We start from the raw sequence: 23,804 nt of genomic DNA on the forward strand, positions 1-23,804 counted from the left end.
AACGTTTGCTGTTCCGTGGACGGAATATAACTCCTCTTTATTTGCATTTAAGTTGAGTGCCGGGTTCTTGTATTTATTACTATACGGTGTGGGATCCTACCCAGGCACCATTCACAGTAGTGCTCACGTCTTTTTCCACTGTCTATATGGATAGACAGAGTTACATCACTTTTGATAAGTTGAGGAAGCTATCTCAATAAAAATGTTTCAATCTGAAACCCCCCCAAAATTGAGCAGTTAAACATAAATTTAAATAAATACATTTAATTAATAAGTAAAAACATATAAACAATACAAATATGATGGCCATTGCCTCTCACAAGGACAAAAAGTGATCAAAGAGACTAATGCAGCCAAACATGGTACCAATAAAACTACGGCCAAGAAACAAGCCCTTACACAGCTCCATGGACAAAAATATAAATATCTCAAAAATAAAATTTTGTAGAAAATAAAAAAAGCACAACTAAAAACTATATAATTTTGGTAACACAATAATTGCCCTGACTCACAGGGTACATTTAGCCTGTCGTTTTTTTACTGCACAGAGCACATTTATCACATGCTGGGAGATGCCATAAACCTGATGTTGAAGATTAAAACAGAGCTACTAATTACAATAAAAAGCTAAATTATTTTTGCACCCTAGGACAACTTACCTTTCTTTTAACCCAGTAGTTACAGCCTTATCCCCCCTTTTGTAGGACTCCACAGCCTCTGTCACAGCTTTGTCCAGGAGAATTTTCATGTGACTGCTCATGTCCTCCAAAAGTTCAGCTTTAACTCCCTGAAGCCAACAAGATGTCACTTTAGACAGGAATACACACATTTTAAAAAAATAAATTAAAAAAACACATGAAAAACACTTACGACATACATTCACCACAAAGCAAGTTTCCTAGATTCCTGCTTAAAACCTATGTGTCATCTAAAACAGTAAATAGATGTTTCCCAGTACGGCAAACTAAGTACCGTATACACACAACGTCTTTAAAGCTCAACCGAACACAGAAAAAAAGCAAAAGCAAAAATTATGGCAAAATGCTTCAAAAGATGTCCGTCTTCCTGGCCCCATTTGAGCTTTCCTATTGACTTATATTGGAAAAGTACAAGGCATCTTCTGAGCGAAAAACACCAGAAGAACGGCCGCTTGGCATTTTTAGAAACGTCAAACTGTTAAAAGACATTCAGAAGCCTGACAATAGGCACAACAAGTCCATTTTACATAGAAATGCAGATGTTCCTTCTTTGGAGCATTTATTGATAATATTTTGGGCATGCCAGGAATTGTTCACAGATTTTTTTCCTGTTTTCGGCATGGAATCTGCAGCAAAACCCATGTTCCAAATCTGTTTGGATTTGAGTGAGAAAATGTGTCTCTACTGCTTGTGCTTTTGTGCGTTTCCTACACATGTTTTTAACACGTTAGAAAGAATTGGTATGCAAATTCAAACATAAGAATGCAAAATTGGTGCCAAAACAGCAAAAAAAAAGTCAATTTTTGACTTTACAACAATATCGTGAATTCAGTGTGTAATTTTTATTAACCCCTTCACAACATGCGCCGTACTAGTACTGCGCATGTCGTGTCTCCCCTTTTGATGTGGGCTGCGGCGCTGAGCCCACATCAAAGTCGGGACATGTCAGCTGTTTTGTACACGCAATAGCAGCAGGTGGAATCACAATCCACCTGCCGCTATTAACTAGTTAAATGCCGCTATCAAACACTGACAGCGGCATTTAACTACCGCTTCCGGCCATCGGGCTGGAAATGCACACATCGCCACCGACCCCCGTCACGTGATCGGGGGTCAGCGATGCGTCGGCATGACAACCTGAGGTCTCCTTGAGACCTTTATGGTTGTTGATGCCGGCTTACTGTGGTCGGCATTCATAGCAAGTCTGTAATTCAGCTACATAGGAGCGATCTGAGCTTCGCTCCTATATAGCGGAGCCGATCAAGCTATGCCAGCTTTTAGCCTCCCATGGAGGCTATTGACGCATGGCAAAAGTTTAAAAAAAAAGGATTTAAAAAATATGAAAAAAATAAAATAAACATATAAAAAGTTTAAATCACCCCCCTTTCAAAATAAAACAATAAAAAAAAAAAATCAAACATACACATATTTGGTATCGCCGCTTTCAGAATCGCCCGATCTATCAATAAAAGAAAGATTAACCTGATCACTAAACGGCGTAGCAAGAAAAAATTCAAAAAGCCAGAATTACGATTTTTTGGTCGCCGCGTCATTGCATTAAAATACTTATGTGCACAAAAGTGGTATCGTTAAAAACATCAGCTCGGCACACAAAAAATAAGCCCTCACCTGACCCGAGATCCTGAAAAAGATGCTACGGGTATCGGAAAATGGCGCCATTTTTTTTTTTTTTTTTTAGCAAAGTTTGGATTTTTTTTCACCACATAGATAAAACATAACCTAGACATGTTTGGTGTCTATAAACTAGTAATGATGTGGAGAATCACAATGGCTGGTCAGTTTTAGCATTTAGTTAACCTAGCAAAAAGGCCAAACAAAAAACAAGTGTGGGACTGCACTTTTTTTTGCAATTTCACCACTCTTGGAATTTTTTTCCTGTTTTCTAGTACATGACATGGTAAAACCAATGGTGTCGTTCAAAAGTACAACTCGTCCCGCAAAAAATAAGCCCTCACATGGCCATATTGATGGAAAAATAAAAAAGTTATGTCTCTGGGAAGGAGACAAAGGGTTCAGCCATTGTGACCCTGCACTGCATTACGGTTTCTAATGTCTTACCTATTCTCCTATATCCGCAATGTCATCATGTAATATGCACACTAACATATATCCAGTATACAAGGTACAACCGCTCACCTACCTCCATGTGTCTCTTCCATTCTATCAGACCACTGATGTGATGGGACACACCACCTGTGGTGATGGTATGAGAAGGGTCAGTGTATGACAATTTCCATTTACATCAAACTTTCAAGATTGGTTTACAGTTTACAGTTTACACCCAACCAAAATATTTTATTAAAGCGCCTCAAAAACGCTTGAAATATATATTTTTTTAACAATGTGTCACCCCGGTCGGCCTCCATGGACCATGATATAATTAGGACCCATGGAGCATAATGTAATTAGAACCCATGGAGCATAATGTAATTAGGCCTTGATTGTCTTTGTTTCTCTCTGCAGGGGGCCTTCCTGATGCATAACATTACAGACCAGCCAGAGACAAGACTTCATAGAACTTCTTTGACGTTAATGCACCAAGTTTTTAAAAGGGTGGTGTGTGAGTATCTCTATCCAACCAGGGGACTGATTCCAAGAAGAAAGAAAAAATGACATGTTTGAGGGTTCTTGTTGGTGCCTTGTCTTGGAAGGGTTAGGGTATGCTGCTGATGCCAGATCCTGGTGCCACTACTTGGATATTTATAGACTGAAGATCATCTGCCACACACTATTTCAGCCACGTTGGATACACTGATTGATTAGAGGAGCTATCCAGAAGGACCAGTGTTGCATTTTCCTTGGCTTCAGATTACTGGATTGCGGTCCCAGATTTATTCCTTTTGTTAAGGCCACATTGCAGACTCTGAGGCCATATTCACATGTTCAGTATTTAGTCAGTATTTTACCTCAGTATTTGTAAGCCAAAACCACCAGTGGGTGATAAATACAGAAGTGGTGCCGTGTTTCTGTTACACCTTTCCTCTGATTGTCCCACTCCTGATTTTTGCTTATCTATACTGATGTAAAATACTGACTAATTACTGAACATGTGAACGAGGCCTTAGGCTATACTACGCTCCCACAACAAGCTTTTTGGTGAGTTTTTGACGTTGCAGATATTCTGTACCTATTAACATAGGTTACTTGTTTTTTGTTTTTAAATACATAGGGTAAAAAAAACTCACCAAAAACTCATCATGGAAACCTAGCTCAAGGAATCATATCTATGTTCGGTGGAATATTCTACTGGTCCCAATAAAAACAATTTTGGATTGTTTACCAGCATGTTGTCCATGCGTGCTCTGTCACACACCGTGCTACACTTTTCGTATTAATTTCTATGGGAAATCCACTTTGTTGCTCATGGGGAAATTTTTTTATTTCTTTTTTTCCCAGCAGAAGCTTTGAAAAATGCATGGTGAAAAAAAAAAATTGCATGTCACTTCTTTCAAGAGGTTCCGGAACAAAACCTCTCCAAATTAGCCATTGTCAAATCCAAAGGTTTAAAGAAAAATCATTGTAGGTAAAGACCACAATTTTTCTGGACATGATTCAGGAAACGAAAAACTCCTGTAGACACTTACCCTCCAAAAAGGGTATGTTCACAAGGCACCTTACAGACACCGTTATACCTGCACAGTTTATGAAGCAGAAGATGCTCCAGGAATGGCCGGTTGTGTTTTTTTCCTGAACAGTCTTCTTTGCCGATGTCATATCATTTTGTTATTATGTAGCCTGCACTGACCCCGCTGCCTCCTCACCAACACCGGAGCTCCTGCAACCCTCGACCTACTGTCTCCTTCCCCATAATCCTGTAGAATGTAAGCCCGCAAGGGCAGGGTCCTCGCCCCTCTGTATCAGTCTGTCATTGTTAGTTTGCTTAGGGGACTGTCACACAGTGGCACTTTTGTCGCTACGACGGTACGATCCGTGACGTTCCAGCGATATCCATACGATATCGCTGTGTCTGACACGCAGCAGCGATCAGGGACCCCGCTGAGAATCGTACGTCGTAGCAGATCGTTTGGAACTTTCTTTCGTCGCTGGATCTCCCGCTGTCATCGCTGGATCGTTGTGTGTGACAGCGATCCAGCGATGCGTTCGCTTGTAACCAGGGTAAACATCGGGTTACTAAGCGCAGGGCTGCGCTTAGTAACCCGATGTTTACCCTGGTTACCATAGTAAAAGTAAAAAAAAACAAACCGTACATACTCACATTCCGGTGTCCGTCAGGTCCCTTGCAGTCTGCTTCCCGCTCTGACTGACTGCCGGCCGGAATGTAAGAGCAGAGCACAGCGGTGACGTCACCGCTGTGATCTGCTTTCACTTTACGGCGGCACTCAGTCAGAGCGGGAAGCAGACTGCAAGGGACCTGACGGACACCGGAATGTGAGTATGTACGGTTTTTTTTTTTTTTACTTTTACGATGGTAACCAGGGTAAACATCGGGTTACTAAGCGCGGCCCTGCGCTTAGTAACCCGATGTTTACCCTGGTTACCCGGGGCCTTCGGCATCGTTGGTCGCTGGAGAGCGGTCTGTGTGACAGCTCTCCAGCGACCACACAACGACTTTCCAACGATCACGGCCAGGTCGTATCGCTGGTCGTGATCGTTGGAAAGTTGCAGAGTGTGACAGTACCCTTACTGTAAATGATATCTGTAACTTGTATGTAACCCCTTATTATGTACAGCACCATGGAATCAATGGTGCTATATAAATAAATAATAATAATAATAATGTATAAGATAGTGGTGGCCTCCAGAAGAATGGACAGGTCACTTCTTATCCTTTTACGGCTTTTGAAACCTGAAGCGGTTCAAAGAACTTAAAAGACTGAGCATATAAACAACAAGTCGTTCTTGCTTTAACATCTTTTTTTTTAACCTAAAAAAGATGTTCCTATCTTAGCCATTTATGATTCACAGGATATAAAATAAATGCCCTAGAGGTAAAAGTTCCAGAGATGGGACCTGCATTTATCTCAAGGATACAGTAGTGCACTAAATGGAGAAGTGGCCGAGCATGCAGATCTCACTCCATACACTTCTGTAAGAGCTGGGAAAATGGTTGAGGAAGTGTGATGGGCAAATTTTGGAACTTCTACAGGAGTGAATAGAGAGTGCCAGAAACCGCAATTTTCAGAACTCCCATGTAAGACTTCTTTTACACATACCGGGTTTTTTGCACCCCGTTATTGCGGGCCTTTTTTGTGGGTCGTATTGCTGCAACTTGCAAGGTCTGCCACTATAACAGACCGCAAAAAAATTGCGTATCGCCATTTTTAGGGTTCACAATACTATAGCAAAAGTATTGGGAAAATGGTGGTCCGCAAAACCAGAAGTCACGGCGCACCTCAAAAACAACCTTTTGTTGTTTTTCCCGCCCCATTGATTTTCATGGCCATACGGTTCACCATGGAATTATTGCGGACCCATAGAAATCTATTGGGGCCGCAAAAACAGGCCACAAAATCACGGCAAGTGTAAAAGAAGCCTAAGTGGATTGAGAAAGCGGTGCTTGGCTATTGTTAGAAAACACTTCTAGAAAGTAATACATACAGAAGTCTTTGGCAACTTTCTAAACTTCTAAAGAAATTAATTTTGCCTTGCTAACCTTGAAATATAGTAAAGCTACTAGCATAATTGGCTACTTTGGCAAAGGAACAACAAGGAGATTCTGAAAGGTGAAGTATGAAATTACTCACCCCATGCTTTGCCTATTTTTATTGGACATGCCTCCAATCTACAGGATTTAAATAACAAGTAGTGCAGTTCACCCATATTTTATAAGCCAAACTAAACAGACGCTAGGCCAGATGCCCCAAACAAATAAGGACCCCAGAACCTTGTAATGTAATACAGACTCCATACTACACTCCAAACTAAACTCCCTAAGCCAACAGAACCACAGCCAGAGCACCTAAAATATTACAGTCCATGAGGCCGGTTTCACACGTCAGTGGCTCCGGTACATGTGGTGACAGTTTCCTCACGTACCGGAAACACTGACACACGTAGACACATTAAAATCAATGTGTCTCTGCACATGTCAGCGTGTTTTCAAGGACCGTGTGTCCGTTTGCAAAACACGGAGACATGTCAGTGTTCGTGGGAGCGCACGGATCACACAGACCCATTAAAGTCAATGGGTCCGTGTAAACACGTACCGCACACGGATGCTGTCCGTGTGCCATCAGTGTGCTGTCCGTGTGCGTTTTTCCTGTCACAGGGTTAAAATTGAAAAAATTGTTGCAAGACACGGACACACAGACAGCACACAGACCTTAAAAACGTACTCACGGACATCGCACGGATCCCATACGGATGGCCTACATGAGCAAACGGAGACGGATAACACCGGTACCGTTTTCTCCGGTACCGGAATTATCTGGACGTGTGAGACTGGCCTTAATTAGAATCACTAAACAGATACTAACCCCCAAATCAGGCCCCACTTGATGTAATAGAGACCCCTGACCAAACCTCATTCTTGCATCCAGTAATCTTCCTCCTTACCACTCACTGCCACCAGCATCATTTCCATTGTCATGAGTCGGAGGGTGTAAAAGAAAAAAAAAAAGTGCAATTTCAAAAAAGTTGTATTGTGCTCCTCAAGGGCATCTTACTGGACAATTTTGGCTCGGACATTGGACTGTAGTACCAAACTCATACTATGCTGACTATATGACATAGGAAAAGTGATTAACCCTATATAACATTCCCTATAGGTTGCACAAGCCACATCTTCTATGCACACTGAACAGGCTGCGGTAGTTACCATTGTGCTTGTCATCAGCTCCATCCTCAGTGTGATTGGTCTTTCTATGGCGCACGGTGGGTTCTGCTGTCTCTCCAGTAGATGCCATGGTGTCTCACTGCAGAGATGGTGCCCACAGCCACACTGTCATACTTAGAGACCGGACAAAGTCCCCTGTACTCCCTTTTAATGAGAGTAAGTGCCAAATAACCCTTGTCCTGTGTGTGTTCACCGGGATCTCCTTCTCCCCTGCCCCCAAACAGTTAAGACGTCTAATAGACTAAAACCTGTGGTTAAGTCTCCCATGTAACCTTTGGAGCCCAGGAGAACTTTGCTCCATCTGTCCAAATTATCTGATTGAAAGGGAAATATGTGCTGGTGGATCATGGTGACCTATAAAGCCATATCGTATCTGATCCTTGGAGATATACCACTTTCTAAACTTCTAAACCAATGAGGCATTAATTAACCTAGAGCAGTAATTCTGTAACCTCTTGTCCTCCAGCTGTTGTGAAATGGACTAGCTGCCAGGACATGATGGGAGTTGTAGTTTCACAGAGGATTTTAGTTATATCTACGTTTATTTTACAAGAAATATTATGAATTAGCAGCCCCAACCAAAAGTCAGGCTCAGGATACGTCTGTGGATCTCTGTCCGATCATGGACCTCAATGTATGGTGTAGTTGTGGGTCTCTTGATCCGAGCAAGACAGCCTCATAGAAATATATGAAGCTGTCAGCTTCCAAATGGAAGATCCTCATGATCGGACCATGATCCACTGATGTCTGCATGAACCCTTACATAAAAAACACAAGATCCCAAGCTTCTGCCACCCATTTGTCCGTGTTCCTATGAGCAGAAACGCTGCTTTTTTTTCCCTGCTTAGTTTTTCTGCAGGTTCCCAGACCGAAATTCTCAATAACAATCTGCTCTGATTATTGCGTTTTTGCGTTTCTCTTTTGATGCAATTTACTTTTTTATGCATTTTTGGTGCAGATTTGAAGCAGCGTCCTTTTATGTGGTTTTTTTCGTTGAGAAACGCTGGGATTCTACACTTGAAAACACACGAGTTTTATACATGCTTTTTATTAGGCTCCCCATAGAAGTCTAGAGAAGAAATCAAGCACCAAAAATGCACAATTGGCATGAGGTTTTGTGACACCACATCAACTTTGCTTGAATTGCAGTGGATGTTCTGCAAAAAAAACACAGTGGAAAAAACAGCACTTGCGCTGCGTGAGGACATGGTGATTTTACGGTGTTTGAAAAAAATAAAATAAATAGTGACAACAAAAGTACCTAAAAAAAAGAAAAAGAAAAAAATTGATGCCACACTAATGTTAAAAATGCACACATGGGCCCAAAAACAGATGACAATTGAATCAAAAACACTGATAAAAATGGTCCTTTTATATACACAAAACAAACTCAGATGTCTAATGCCTAAAACAGATCTTAGACTCGATGAAGACCCCAAGCTCAAAAGCTCAAAAATGGTCACTAAAATCAGGCAGAAAAAGTTTCAAAAAAGTTTATATAGCTATTCTGAAACTGATGTTCACAGTAAGGGCTCCTACTCACTTGCGCGAGACTTGGATGAGTCTCGCACGGCAATACCCTGGCACTGCACCTGGCACAGAGGAGCGGAGTGTGCGGCTGCATGTATTCCTATGCGGCCGCAAGCTCCGATCTGAGTGCCGGCAGCAGAGCCGGGTTTTAACATGCGAGACTCATCCGTGTTGCTCGCAAGTGAGTAGGAGCCCTAAGTCCTCATTCAGATGTCAGTTTTTATGACGTACAAGAGAAACGGACCGAGTTTCATCAGATTTTCAGCAGACAGTCAACGAAAAAAAAGTCTCTCCACCTTCCATCAGTCAGTGAAAAAGAGACAGCACATGGATGGCATCCAAATGCTGTCAGATTTTTTCACTGACCTGTAGACTTGAGTTGCCAAGTTTGATCTAACATGTGGATCAATATCGAACATGTCTACTTGATTTTGCATGGACCACTCGGTCTGCAAAACATCATGTAAACAGCCGCATTGTCTGTAAGAGGTACGAGTGCTATCTGTGAAAAACACAGAGCGCACTTGTAATTGAAAAACTGATCTGTGTGAATGAGCCCTTAATATACCAGCCTCATTGAGTTTAAAAGTAAAGGCCGGAGCAAGCCGCACCCTCCCCCCACGGTGTAGGCAGAGGCCGGCATGACAGTGGGTTGGAGGGGTTGGGGACAGGTTTAGTGGGGTGGGGGTATGCAAAAGGGGCTTTTTATAGGGACGGTTAGGAGTGGGAATACTTTAGTTCCCACTCCTAAAAGGTCAAGAGCAGTCCCCTTATCGCCCTGCTGCGCTTACCATAGCATCGGTAGTGCAGATCCTGGAGAGTCTACGATTGGCAGCCACCCGGCTGGCTGGAGATGCAGGTGGCTGGGATCATTGGCGGGGGAGCCGGAACGGTGGCAGCGGAATTTCCACGAGAGTGGCGCCCCTGTTAGGTGCGGCCCCCTGAGCGCTTGTCCCCCGATGCACCTCCCCTGACCCGGCGCAGGAGCCCCTACAAGGGACCCTCCAGGCCAAGTTCTGAGCCGTAAGTGCTCTAACAGGCCCTGGTCTGGGAGGAATCCACGATCCGGCTGAGTCCAGCGGCGTTTAGCAGGCCTCCGCCTCAGCCTCTGTTGGGGCAGAGCCTGCGCATACCGGGATTCACAGTTCCTGTGAAGTCATGGCAGGTTGTCAAGGTGATGACCCAGTCGGGCGAACGGCCTCTGCCCCTGACCATGGGATTTTCCAGGATGCTCAGCTTGCGTACGGTATCACTATGCAGCCAGGGCTGCTAGCCCTGTTATAGACCCCAGGACTTCCATTGACAGCGACAGGAATGACATTGGATGCCCAGCAGCCTCTGTTTCCAGTGGGTGGATCGAGCAGCGGGTTGGGGCCTGGGGGTTATCCTCTCAGGTGCAGCCTGCTGGTCCAAGTGGGTATTATGGAATGGTCCCATCCAGGGTGGAGTGGCCCGCTAGTATCAGGATCATCGGGATTCGGAGCTCAGGCACCTGAGTGTCCAGTGGACAGGATTGGCGCAGCGGATGGATGGCTGGACGTGGGATCTGCGGCTGGGGATCACAGCTCCCTCGCAGCCCGGTGAGTATGAGTCTATGTCTTGTTCGTTGCCTTCGCTGTTAGGCCGGCGTCACACTCAGCGTAAGACAATACGGTCCGTTTTTTACGGCCGTAATACGGAGAAATGTTCCCAAAATAGTGATCCGTAGGCAGGGTGTGTCAGCGTATTTTGCGCATGGCATCCTCCGTATGTAATCCGTATGGCATCCGTACTGCGATATTTTCTGGCAGGCTTGCAAAACCGACATCTAATGGATTTATGTGCTGAAATGTTCGGGGAAAAAAAATAAAATATATATATATATATATATATATATATATATATATATATATATATATATATATATATATATATATATATATATATCATTGAGACACATATATATATATATTCTGTATTTATATTTAATTCAGCGCGATATATGTTAAAAGCCGGTAATTCAATTGCCGGCTTTTCATTTCTCCTTCACAAACCCGACAAGATATGAGACATGGTTTACATACAGTAAACCATCTCATATCCCCCTTTTTTTTGCATATTCCACACTACTAATGTTAGTAGTGTGTATGTGCAAAATTTGGGAGCTGTAGCTGCTAAAATAAAGGGTTAAATGGCGGAAAAAATTGGCATGGGCTCCCGCGCAATTTTCTCCGCCAGAGTGGTAAAGCCAGTGACTGAGGACAGATATTAATAGCCTAGAGAGGGTCCATGGTTATTGCTCCCCCGTGGCTAAAACATCTGCCCCCAGCCACCCCAGAAAAGGCATATCTCGAAGATGCGCCTATTCTGGCACTTGGCCACTCTCTTCCCACCCCCTGTAGTGGTGGGATATGGGGTAATGAAGGTTTAATGTCACCTTGCTATTGTAAGGTGACATTAAGCCAGATTAATAATGGAGAGGCGTCAATTATGTCACCTATCCATTATTAATCCAATTGTCTGAAAGGGTTAAAAAACACACACACACATTATTAAAAAGTATTTTAATGAAATAAACACACAGGTTGTTTTAGTATTTTATTGCTCTCTCAATCCAGCTGAACACCCTCGCTTGGCAAAATAATAAACCCACAAGATACATACCCTCAGATGACCTGTCACGTCCCACGAGGTAATCCATCTGAAGGGGTTAACTCAATTTACAGGCAGGAGCTGCGCTAAAGCACTCGCTCGTGCCTGTAACCCCCGGGGAATGAATGAAAGCTGAGTGATCTGTACTTACATTGAGTTGCGGTGAGGCGCCCTCTGGTGGATGAACTCATATGAACTCGAGCGTGGGAACTTTTCCAAGGCTCCAGTTCATGAGTTCATGGTGCCTAGCAGAATTTCTGATCCGGTGTCGAGGTCAGTGCAGACGGAAAAAGAAAAGGAGTGTAGGATTCATTTAGATGATAGGGCTCATGGGGATGTTTACGTTTGTTTTGAGGGTCCGCTTGGGGCTCACCATAAGGGCTCATTTCCACATGTGAGACATATGTCTGTGTCTCGCAGGTTAAAACCCTCTTTTGGCGCCGATACTTGGGAGCAGAGCGTGCGGCCGCACAGCAACACATGGAGCTGCACGCTCCGCTCCCAAGTGCCGGCACCAGAAGAGGGTTTTAACCTGCGAGACACGGACGTATGTCTCACATGTGGAAATGAGCCCTAAGGCCGGTTTCACACGTCAGTGGCTCCGGTACGTGAGGTGACAGTTTCCTCACGTACCGGAGACACTGACACACGTAGACCCATAAAAATCAATGCATCTGTGCAGATGTCATTGATTTTTTGCGGACCGTGTCTCCGTGTGCCAAACACGGAGACATGTCAGTGTTCGTGGGAGCGCACGTTTTACACGGACCCAATAGAGTCAATGGGTCCGCGTAAAACACGGACCTCACACGGACATTCTCCGTCTGGGGTCCGTGTGCGTGCAGGAGACAGCGCTACAGTAAGCGCTGTCCCCCCCACATGGTGCTGAAGCCGGTATTCATATCTTCCCTGTAGCAGCGTTTGCTATAGAGAAAATATGAAGAATAGTGTTAAAAATAAAGATCCATGTGTCTGCCGCCCCCCCACCCCCTGTGCGCCCCCCCGCTGGTCAGAAAATACTTATCCGCTCCCTCGCTCCTTCCTGGTCTGGCCGCGCCTCCTACTGTATGCGGTCACATGGGGCCGATCATTTACAATCATGAATAGTCGGCTCCGCCCCTATGGGAGGTGGAGCCACATATTCATGACTGTAAATGATCGGGCCCACGTGACCGCATGCAGGAGAAGCCGCGGCCAGACCAGGAAGGAGCGACAGCCGACGGGGGACCCGGGTAAGTATTTTCTGACCAGCGGGGGGGCGCACAGGGGGTGGGGGGGCGGCGGACACCTAAATCTTTATTTTTAACACTATTCTTCATATTTTCTCTGCAGCAAACGCTACTGCAGAGAGGATATGAATCGCAGCTTCAGCAGCTTCAGCACCATGCAGAGTGGGTACCACACGCTCCGTGTGGTACCCACTCGCCATACGGGCGGCACACGTGTGCCGCACGTATGGCCTCCGTGAGTTCCCAGGCACACGGACACGGATAACTCCGGTACCGATTTATTCTGGTACCGGAATTATCTGGACGTGTGGGACAGCCCTAAGAAGGAGGTGCATGAAAAAATCTGGAAGGATGAATATTTCGAGATTTTTTCACTGCTTCCTTTGGAGAAGTTTAATTTGGATAAAGGGAAAAAGGATGATAATAAAAAGGATTAGGAGAAAAAACTTAGGTGGCGCCTGATCCCCCAGGCATTTGTCAATTGGCATTTGCTATTTTGGCAAGTGTTATAGGGGAAAAGGTGCCAGAGAATTGATCTCCTCTGTTTTGCTATATGGACTCAATCAGGGAGGCCCATAGGGTTTATGGGGGTCAAGCATGGCTCCGTTATGACGAATGGTTTCGGCAGAGGAAGGCTATTCGTCCAGCAATTCGTTGGGATCAGAAGGATATAGGTTTGTGGTTGCGGGTTATGGCACCGACTAGGTTTGGCCATTCCTTTCAAGGGTGGCAGGGTTTGCTGGCCCATCCACCACCTAGGGGAGTACACAAGGGGCTGGGGGGCAGTCAGGGTAGTGAGGAGTTTAGAAGCCCGGATTATGCTGGCAGTTTAATGAAACCAAGTGTAAATTTGGAACCAGCTGCAAGTTCAAGCCTCTCTGCTCACACTGCAGTGGTTCTTCACATGAAACCACCAGACGTGTTAGAAAAATCAAGGCAAAGGTGGGAAGTGAACTAATAATACCCAAGGGAGAGAAGCCAGTGAAGCTGGCCGAAATGGTCCCTTATCTAAATAGGTTTCCAGATAAGGTTAAAGGGAACCTGTCACCTGAATTTGGCGGGACCAGTTTTGGTCCCAAAACTGGTCCCACCAAATTCAGGTGACAGGTTCCCTTTAAGGAGGAGCTGTTGAGGTTATGTTTTAGGGATGGTTTCAAAATTCCTGCTCCTCCTTTTGAGATACCTCGGGTTCTTAAGAATCTTAGGTCGGCTGAGCAATATGCAGAGGTGGTTGCCGAGAAATTTGGCAAGGAGGTTGCTTTGGGCTGGATGTCCGGACCGTTTAGTGTTCCTCCGTTTGATGATTTGGTTGTTTCACCCTTGAGAGTTGTTCCTAAGAAGGAGCTGAATAAATTTCGGCTTAGGCTACTTTCACACTAGCGTCGTGCACTGCACGTCGCTATGCGTCGTTTTGTAGAAAAACCGCATCCTGCAAAAGTGCTTGCAGGATGCGTTTTTTTCTCCATAGACTTGCATTAGCGACGCATTGCCACACGTCACAACCGTCGTGCGACGGTTGCGTCGGACCGTCGCCACCAAAAAACGTTACATGTAATGTTTTTTGGTGCGACGTGACCGTCTTTTCCGACCGCGCATGCGCAGCCGGAACTCTGCCCCGCCTCCCCGCACATCACAATGGGGTAGCGGATGCGTTGTAAAACTGCATCCGCTGCAACCGTTGTGCGGCACTATCACAGTTTGCGTCGGTACATCGCAACACGTCGATTGCAATGCGACGTGCGTCGTACGACGCTAGTGTGAAAGTAGCCTTATTCATCATCTGTCTTATGCTCGTGGGAGGTCGGTGAATGATGGGGTTGACCCGGAGCTTTGCGCCATGGTTTATACGTTATTTGATTAAGCGACGCATTGGGTTCGGAGTTGTGGGAGGGTGGCACTTTTGGCAAAAATGGACATTGAACCTGCTTTTAGATTGTTACTGTTTCATCCGGAGAGCATTAGATTGTTGGGTTGTTATTGGGGAGGGAGTTTTTTGTTGATAGATGTTTACTGATGGGTTGCTCCACATACCTACCAAGGGTATGTGCACACGTAGAATGGTCCTCTGCAGATTTTTCCGCAGCGGATTTGATAAATCTGCAGGGCAAAAACGCTGCGTTTTTGCTGAAGATTTATCGTGGATTTACTGCGGTTTTTGTGCGGATTTCACTGCGGTTTTACACCTGCGGTTTTCTATTGGAGCAGGTGTAAAACCGCTGCGGAATCCGCAGAAACAAGTGACATGCTGCGGAATGTAAACCGCTGCGTTTCCGGGCGTTTTTTTCCACAGCATGGGCACAGCGTTTTCTGCTTCCCATAGGTTTACATTGTAATGTAAACTCATGGGAAACTGCTGTGGACCCGCAGCTGCGGAAACGCTGCGGATCCGCAGCAAAATCTGCATCGTGTGCACATAGACTAAAGGCCCCGTCTCACATAGCGAGATCGCTAGCGAGATCGCTGCTGAGTCACACGTTTTGTGACGCAACAGCGACCTCCATAGCGATCTCGCTATGTGTGACACGTACCAGCGATCAGGCCCCTGCTGCGAGATCGCTGGTCGTGTCGGAATGGCCTGGACCTTTTTTTGGTCGTTGAGGCCCCGCTGACATTGCTGAATCGGTGTGTGTGACACCGATCCAGCGATGTCTTCACTGGTAACCAGGGTAAACATCGGGTTACTAAGCGCAGGGCCGCGCTTAGTAACCCGATGTTTACCCTGGTTACCAGCGTAAATGTAAAAAAAAACAAACACTACATACTCGCCTTCTGATGTCCGTCAGGTCCCTTGCCGTCTGCTTCCTGCTCTCACTGACTGCCGGCCGTACAGTGAGAAGTGAGAGCACAGCAGTGACGTCACCGCTGCGCTCTGCTCTCGCTGTACGGCGGCTCAGTCAGAGCAGGAAGCAGACGGCAAGGGACCTGGACACCGAAAGGCGAGTATGTAGTGTTTGTTTTTTTTTGGTAACCAGGGTAAACATCGGGTTACTAAGCGCGGCCCTGCGCTTAGTAACCCGATGTTTACCCTGGTTACCGGGTGCTGCAGGGGGACTTCGGCATCGTTGATGACAGTTTCAACGATGCCGAAGTCGTTCCCCTGATCGTTGGTCGCTGGAGAGAGCGGTCTGTGTGACAGCTCCCCAGCGACCCACACAGCGACTTACCAACGATCACGGCCAGGTCATATCGCTGGTCGTGATCGTTGGTAAATCGCTTAGTGAGACGGGGCCTTTAGAGCGTGGTCTCCGGGTTGAGAATCTTTGATTCAGTCGTCTCTGGCAGCCAGCATGTGGCAATCGGTATGGTGTTCCTGAGAAGGTTGATTAGCGTCGTGTGCTGGTAGCAGCTCTGTGGCAGATCAGGTGGGAGCCCTGTTGTGGTTGAGTCGGGGGGCTGCAGAAGGTTGATCATCGGCGAAAGTCTCGCGGATTAGCGTGGCTTTGGCCTTTGGTTTCAAGCTTCGGGGTCAGAGGGATTTGACAAAAGTGTTTCTGGTAAAGCAGGCATTAAAAGGGTTTAGACAAAGTGGTATTAGGGGTGATTGCAGGCACCCGGTTTCTTTTAGCGTGCTGTCCTCAGTGCCGTGTACTGTGCGGCAGGAGCTCACCAGATAAGATTCTGACAGGCTCGGCTATCCTCTCCTGACTCCTTCATGCATGCTGGAGCTCCCCTGGATCCTAGTGCTCACCACTGATTTACCTCAGACACTGCCTGGCCATGTCTGACCTCACCTCATGCTCCCTGCCTGCTGCACTTGGTGAGACATTGCAGTGCCATCCATGAACTAGCTGCAGTGCCTGCAAACTCCATCTGAGGGCAATGTAGGCTAATTAAATTCAGGTAAAGGTCACTGTGGGGTGAATGTGAGAGCATGGGGGCAAGGTGGGCACTGAAGTGGTAGTGGAAGGAGGACAGGGCAGGGGCCTTATTATTATACTTACTATAATAGTGTTTAGTGCTCTGCATCACATCACATGCAGTAAGTGCTGTTGGGGGGGCTGATGGGGCGATAGGGGGCTTATTATTACAGCCGGGGTGTTATTATAAGCCCGAGCCTGTTAGTATAACAAGTCTCGATACAGTAACCATGTTACTGCATGATATGTAATGCTGTCATAGTAAGTGACTTATTATTGTTATAAAGTTATGGAGTATGCGTCCATAGATGCCTGCGACGCCCACGGTTTACTTGTGGAGACAGATAAGCGGCGCGTCTTTCCAGAGCGCACCATGTCAATTTATCCAAGATAAATGTCACCCGTACAATGCATTGGATGCGATGAATCGGCACGGTTCAGTGAACACATGCGGAATTACCTGTGTCCAATAGTGGCAGCACTTTGGACACATCGGACATGTGCTGTATCCAAAGCGCTGCCAATTACTGCAATATCTGCACATACCCTAAAGCTGGAGTGTTTCATAGAAAAACATACTAATAGCTGCTAGGAAGCGAGTGGCGCTGTGCACTAGTCCTACAGACAGGTCCCCGGCGGCTTCTCCCCACCCGCTGACAGTGCAGTCCTGTGCACTAGTCCTACAGACAGCTGCCTGGCGGCTTCTCCCCGCCCACTGACAGTGACTGAAAAGTGTCTTCCTGCGTGCGCATATAGCAGAGAGTTGTCAGTCATTGCCAGATGGGAGAAGGTGTCAGATGGGCCAGGAGACCTGCGATCTCCTGCCCTCCGGTTCTAATTGCTGGGCCGTTAGTACCCGTGCAACCACGGACTCAGGTGTCCAGTTTCTTTTGCACTTAATCCTGGGGAGAGCTCAGTCACAGCTCCACTCCCACTCTCTCTCCTCACATGCTTCCCCTCCCTTCACTGTCTCACACTAAACTCACTAACCCTGCCTCCAGACCAGAACTTATAGGGAAGTTCCCCTAAAACCGGGTTTAGAGCTCCCCCTTCTGGTCTAGAGTCAGGAATGTGTTGTATGTTCGTGTTACCTGCCAAGGGGATCCCTCCCTACTTCCAGACATGACATCACCCCCCCCCCCCCTCCTGTGAGGAAGGCAATGCCATTGAGGTAACTGGACTCCTGGGGTGCCACATTACCCCCTAGCACAATTCAGTACTCCCGGACTGAGGAAACAAAAACAGGTTAAACAGGTGAACAATTGTAACAGTTTACAGGGTTTAAAAAATATAAAAATTACAAAAACCAAAACAAAACAGTAAGAATTGGCCAATTAAGTTCCTGGGGGCAACACTGGTCCATTAGTGTTACCCTCCGGACTTTTGAGTTTCCTTGGTGGGAACTTCCCCAACCCACCTTTGCTTCGTTCCTGGGCATGGCTACGGGACTCTAGACCTGACTTTATTTGGCTCTTCGGCCACGCCGACGGTTTCTATTTACGTCAGGTCGGGGAACTATATGCACAGAAGGTCCTGACCACACATAGTACTGTGGCCCAAATGGCCCTCAACAGGTTATTATGCATGTTTAAAAGTTCATACAGTAGTCTCTGTAGGTACTCATGCTTTAATGGTTGCAAACTTATACATTCTAACTTATTTATATTAGTATTACAGTGACATTTTAGTCCCTATACTGGGCTGGGATCTGACTTCTGGTACTACAGGTAGATCTTCATAGCACTGGTACTGGTAGTGACCTAACCAGATTCACTATGCTTGCTACCACTGCAATATTGTGCTCTCTATTGGCTACGCTAAGGGTGATTCTATGTAGCATAGGTATACCTGATTTTCTATGACTGCTCCTGCCTCCTGCTCACTGTGGGCATGACAGATTCACCGCTGGCAGGTGGTGCATTCTCTTGCTCCGCTGCTGGTGTGGCATCTGCTGTTTAAGCCCGCTGGTCTTCAGGTTGGTCTTGAGTCACATCTCCTTCTGGCACTACTAGCTGGGGAAAGGTCAAAACAGGCACAACTCTGCACTCTTGTCCAATTTTGAGGGAACTTGCCGAGTACTGTGCTGATTTTTTTCCTCCACTTCTTCCATGGGCTGAGGAATGTCTTGATCTTCAATCCTCTCCTTCAGTTGGTCAGGGCATACCTTCAGATGATCCCTTGATACTGCCGCTGAGGTTTCTCCTCCATCTTTACTGATGAGGCACACCTTGGTGTTATCAAAGTTTGAAGGCATGACGGTGTATGGTTCAGTTTCCCACTGATCATCCAGTTTGTGCATTCTTCTCTTTCTTTTGAGAACTTGTTCTCCAGGTGACAAGGGAACTGCAGGGGCATGCTGATTATAGGTAGGCCGGAGTGCAGTTGGTGGAGTTAACTGGGATATGGTTGTATAGATCTACCAAGTCCGGCAATTTCTCTGGTCACAGGTTTCTCTCTTCCAGGCGCAAAGTCTTCAATAGGTCAATTACCACCTGGTTCATTTTCTCGCACATGCCATTTATCTGTGGATGGTACGGTGTTGTTCTGATTTTCTTGCATCCATACAGGTTAAAGAACTTCTGAAACACTTCTGCCTCAAAGGCTGGGCCTTGGTTGGTGAGTACCTTTTCAGGGTAGCTGTGTGGTCAACAAAAATGTTGTTGAAATGCCTTGGCTGCCGTCTTCGCTGTTTGGTCCTTGACAGGCACGACTACTAGGAAACTTGGGTAATGGTGCACTATGGTCAGAGCGTAGGTGTAGCCAGTCCTACTCAGGGTTAACTTGACGTGATCCAAAGCTACCAGTTCAAGCGTTTTTTTAGTGACTATAGGCTGTAATGGGGCTCTCCGGCTGTTGCGGTCTTTCCTGCGCAGGTTGCATGGGCCACATTCTCGGCACCACTTCTCAATGGCTTTCCTCATGCCAATCCAGTAGAATCTTTCACCTAGTAGGACCTCCAACTTCTTCCACCCGAAGTGTCCTGCTCCATCGTGGTACGCTTCCAAGACCATTGGTGCATCCCGCTTCGGGACCACCACCTGCCAGACCAGTTCCTGTGTGCGCGAGTTGATGTTCCTCTGACACAATTTACCCTCATAGATGAACAGCTTGCCCTTTTCTTTCCACAACTGTTGGGTCTCTTGTGGAGCATCTGGATCAGGGTGTGAATCAGCCTGTGTCAGCAATTCCTTTACCAGGTGGACTGCCGAGTCACTATCCTGTGTCTCTGCCCATCCATGGTGGGGCAAGGGCTTCAGCGTGGCTTCTTGCCTGCCACAGCACTTGTTCCTCATGCAGTGGGAGCACTGGGCCGCCTCGGGGCGGTGGAAGGCTGGTAACTCGATTTCTTCTAGCTCTTCCGAGTCTTCTCCCACATCTGGTAAATTGGGCATCCTGGACAGCGCATCAGCATTAGCGTTCTTATGCCCCGCTCGGTACTTGATGGTAAACTCGTAGTTGGACAACCAGGCCATCCATCGCTGTTACAATGCGCCCAGCTTTGTGGTTTCCAGGTGAGTCAATGGATTATTGTCCGTGAAGACGGTAAACTTCACTGAAGCCAGGTAGTGTTTGAATTGCTCGGTCACAGCCCAGACTATGGCGAGAAACTCCAACTTAAAGGAACTATAGTTGTCGGGGTTCCTTTCAGTGGGGCGAAGCTTCCTGCTGGCATAGGCAATCACTCTCTCTCTGCCTCTCTGCACTTGGGACAGCACTGCTCTCAGTCCCACGTTGCTTGCATCAGTGTAAAGTATGAATGGTTTGTCATAGTCAGGGTAGGCCAAGACTTCATCTTCCATGAGAGCCAACTTCAACCGAGTGAAGGATTCTTCTAACCTGTCGTTCCACTCAAACAGAGGATTCTTGTTCTTAGCCTTCTTGGACTGGCCCACCAAAAGATCTTGCAGGGGTGCGACTATCTTGGTGAAACCCTTGATGAATCTCCGGTAGTAGCCTACCAACCCGAGGAACTGTCGTACTTCATGAATGGTGCTGGGTTTTGGCCAGTCCCTGATCATGGTGACTTTGTCAGGGTCTGGTGCCACACCTTTGGCGCTAACCACGTGGCCTAGGTACTGCACCTTGGGCTTCAACAGGTAGCACTTAGACGGCTTCACTTTCAAGCCAAAGTTGGACAGGGCTTCAAACACCTCTGCCAGGTGCTTCAAGTGGTCTTCATAGGTTTTGGAGAAGATGATGATGTCATCCAGGTACAACAGAACGGTTTCAAAGTTCTTGTGCCCGAGGCAACACTCCATCATCCTCTGTAATGTCCCTGGTGCGTTGCAAAGTCCGAATGGCATGTAGTTGAACTCGGAGAGGCCCATTGGTGTCATGAAGGCGGTCTTCTCTTTATCCGCCTTTGCCACGGGAACCTGCCAATACCCGCTGGTGAGATCTAAGGTGGAGAAATAGTTAGCGGATTTCAGTGCAGCTAATGATTCCTCTATTCTGGGTAACGGGTAGGCATCCTTATGTGTAATGCGGTTAATCTGCCTGTAGTCAACACACATCCTCAATGTACCATCTTTTTTCTAACGAGGACTAACATAGTTACATAGTTATTAAGGTTGAAGGAAGACTTTAAGTCCATCTAGTTCAACCCATAGCCTAACCTAACATGCCCTAACATGTTGATCCAGAGTAAGGCTACTTTCACACTAGCGTTACCTGCAATACGTCGCAAATGCGTCGTTTTGCCGAAAATACGCATCCAGCAAAAGTTCTTGCTGGATACGTTTTTTCGTCATAGACTAACATTAGCGACGCATTAGCGATGCATTGCAAAACGTCGCGTCCGTTTTGCGACGCTTGGGCATGTGTTAGCGGACCGTCGGGAAAAAAAAACGTTACATGTAACGTTTTTTGCTCCCGACGGTCCGCTTTTTCCGACCGCGCATGCGCGGCCGGAACTCCGCCCCCACCTCCCCGCACTTCCCCGCACCTCACAATGGGGCAGTGGATGCGTGGGAAAAATGCATCCGCTGCCCCCGTTGTGCGGCGGAGACCACGCTAGCGTCGGGAACCTCGGCCCGACGCACAGCGACGGGTTGTTCCCGACGCTAGTGTGAAAGTAGCCTAAGGCAAAAAAAAACCATGTGGCAAAGAGTAAGCTCCACCTTGGGGAAAAAAAATCCTTCCCGACTCCACATACGGCAGTCAGACTAGTTCCCTGGATCAACGCCCTATCAAGGAATCTAGTGTATATACCCTGTAACATTATACTTTTCCAGAAAGGTATCCAGTCCCCTCTTAAATTTAAGTAATGAATCACTCATTACAACATCATACGGCAGAGAGTTCCATAGTCTCACTGCTCTTACAGTAAAGAATCCGCGTCTGTTATTATGCTTAAACCTTTTTTCCTCCAGACGTAGAGGATGCCCCCTTGTCCCTGTCTCAGGTCTACGATTAAAAAGATCATCAGAAAGGTCTTTGTACTGTCCCCTCATATATTTATACATTAAAATGAGATCACCCCTTAGTCTTCGTTTTTCCAAACTAAATAGCCCCAAGTGTAATAACCTATCTTGGTATTGCAGACCCCCCCAGTCCTCTAATAACCTTGGTCGCTCTTCTCTGCACCCACTCTAGTTCAGCTATGTCTTTCTTATACACCGGAGACCAGAACTGTGCACAGTATTCTAAGTGTGGTCGCACTAGTGACTTGTATAGAGGTAAAATTATGTTCTCCTCATGAGCATCTATACCTCTTTTAATGCATCCCATTATTTTATTTGCCTTTGTAGCAGCTGCCTGACACTGGCCACTGAATATGAGTTTGTCATCCACCCATACACCCAGGTCTTTTTCATTGACGGTTTTACCCAGAGTTTTAGAATTAAGCACATAGTTATACATCTTATTACTTCTGCCCAAGTGCATGACCTTATATTTATCCCCATTAAAGCTCATTTGCCATTTATCAGCCCAAGCTTCTAGTTTACATAAATCATCCGGTAATAAAAAATTGTCCTCCCCTGTATTGATTACCCTGCAGAGTTTAGTGTCATCTGCAAATATTGAAATTCTACTCTGAATGCCCCCTACAAGGTCATTAATAAATATGTTAAAAAGAAGAGGGCCCAATACTGACCCCTGTGGTACCCCACTGCTAACCGAGACCCAGTCCGAGTGTGCTCCATTAATAACCACCCTTTGTTTCCTATCCCTGAGCCAGCTCTCAATCCACTTACACATATTTTCCCCTATCCCCATTATTCTCATTTTATGTAACAACCTTTTGTGTGGCACCGTATCAAAAGCTTTTGAAAAGTCCATATACACTACATCCACTGGGTTCCCTTGGTCCAGTCCGGAACTTACCTCTTCATAGAAGCTGATCAAATTAGTCTGACATGAACGGTCCCTAGTAAACCCGTGCTGATACTGGGTCATGAGGTTATTCCTCTTCAGATACTCCAGTATAGCATCCCTTAGAATGCCCTCCAGGATTTTACCCACAGTAGAGGTTAAGCTTACTGGCCTATAATTACCGAGTTCAGTTTTTGTCCCCTTTTTGAATATTGGCACCACATTTGCTATACGCCAGTCCTGTGGTACAGTTCCTGTTATTATGGAGTCTTTAAAGATTAAAAATAATGGTCTATCAATGACTGTACTTAATTCCTGCAGTACTCGAGGGTGTATCCCATCCGGGCCTGGAGATTTGTCAATTTTAGTGATTTTTAGACGCCGCCGTACGTCCTGCTGGGTTAAGCAGGTGACACTTAATGGGGAATTTTTGTTATCACTGATCATATTTTCTGCCATGGGATTTTCTTTTGTAAATACTGATGAAAAAAAGTCATTTAGCATAGCCCAGGGGCTACAACTGTCTCTGATCACCCCAGCCTCCTTCATCTCCCGTAGCATACCCTTGGCACATTGATAGTGAGCTGGAGGTACAGGCCGGTACCTCTCTTTAATGGGTGGATGATCTCCAGTGGGGATATGATGTTGGACTCCTTTTACCGCCCAAAGTCTAGTGAGTGTTTGCTGAATACCCGCTCATATTCTTGGACCACCCGGTAAGCCCCAT

The 23,804-nt window shown here is 46.2% G+C and overlaps 1 protein-coding gene across 1 annotated transcript in view; it reads right to left on the reverse strand.

The window, feature by feature from the left end:
• SOAT2 (sterol O-acyltransferase 2) overlaps nt 1-7,846 on the reverse strand; it is an 84,963-nt gene extending 77,117 nt beyond the window's left edge. Inside the window, exons 1-3 of the mRNA XM_077298011.1 lie at nt 7,498-7,846; nt 2,860-2,912; nt 660-787 (exon numbers count right to left, since the gene is read on the reverse strand). Coding sequence (XP_077154126.1) covers nt 660-787; nt 2,860-2,912; nt 7,498-7,585 — 269 coding nt within the window. The 5' untranslated portion in view covers nt 7,586-7,846. The remainder of the gene's footprint in view (nt 1-659; nt 788-2,859; nt 2,913-7,497) is intronic.
• Between the last annotated feature and the right edge of the window lie 15,958 nt (nt 7,847-23,804).

This window comes from Ranitomeya variabilis, chromosome 3 (assembly GCF_051348905.1).
Source record: "Ranitomeya variabilis isolate aRanVar5 chromosome 3, aRanVar5.hap1, whole genome shotgun sequence".
NCBI classification, from domain to species: Eukaryota; Metazoa; Chordata; class Amphibia; order Anura; family Dendrobatidae; genus Ranitomeya; species Ranitomeya variabilis.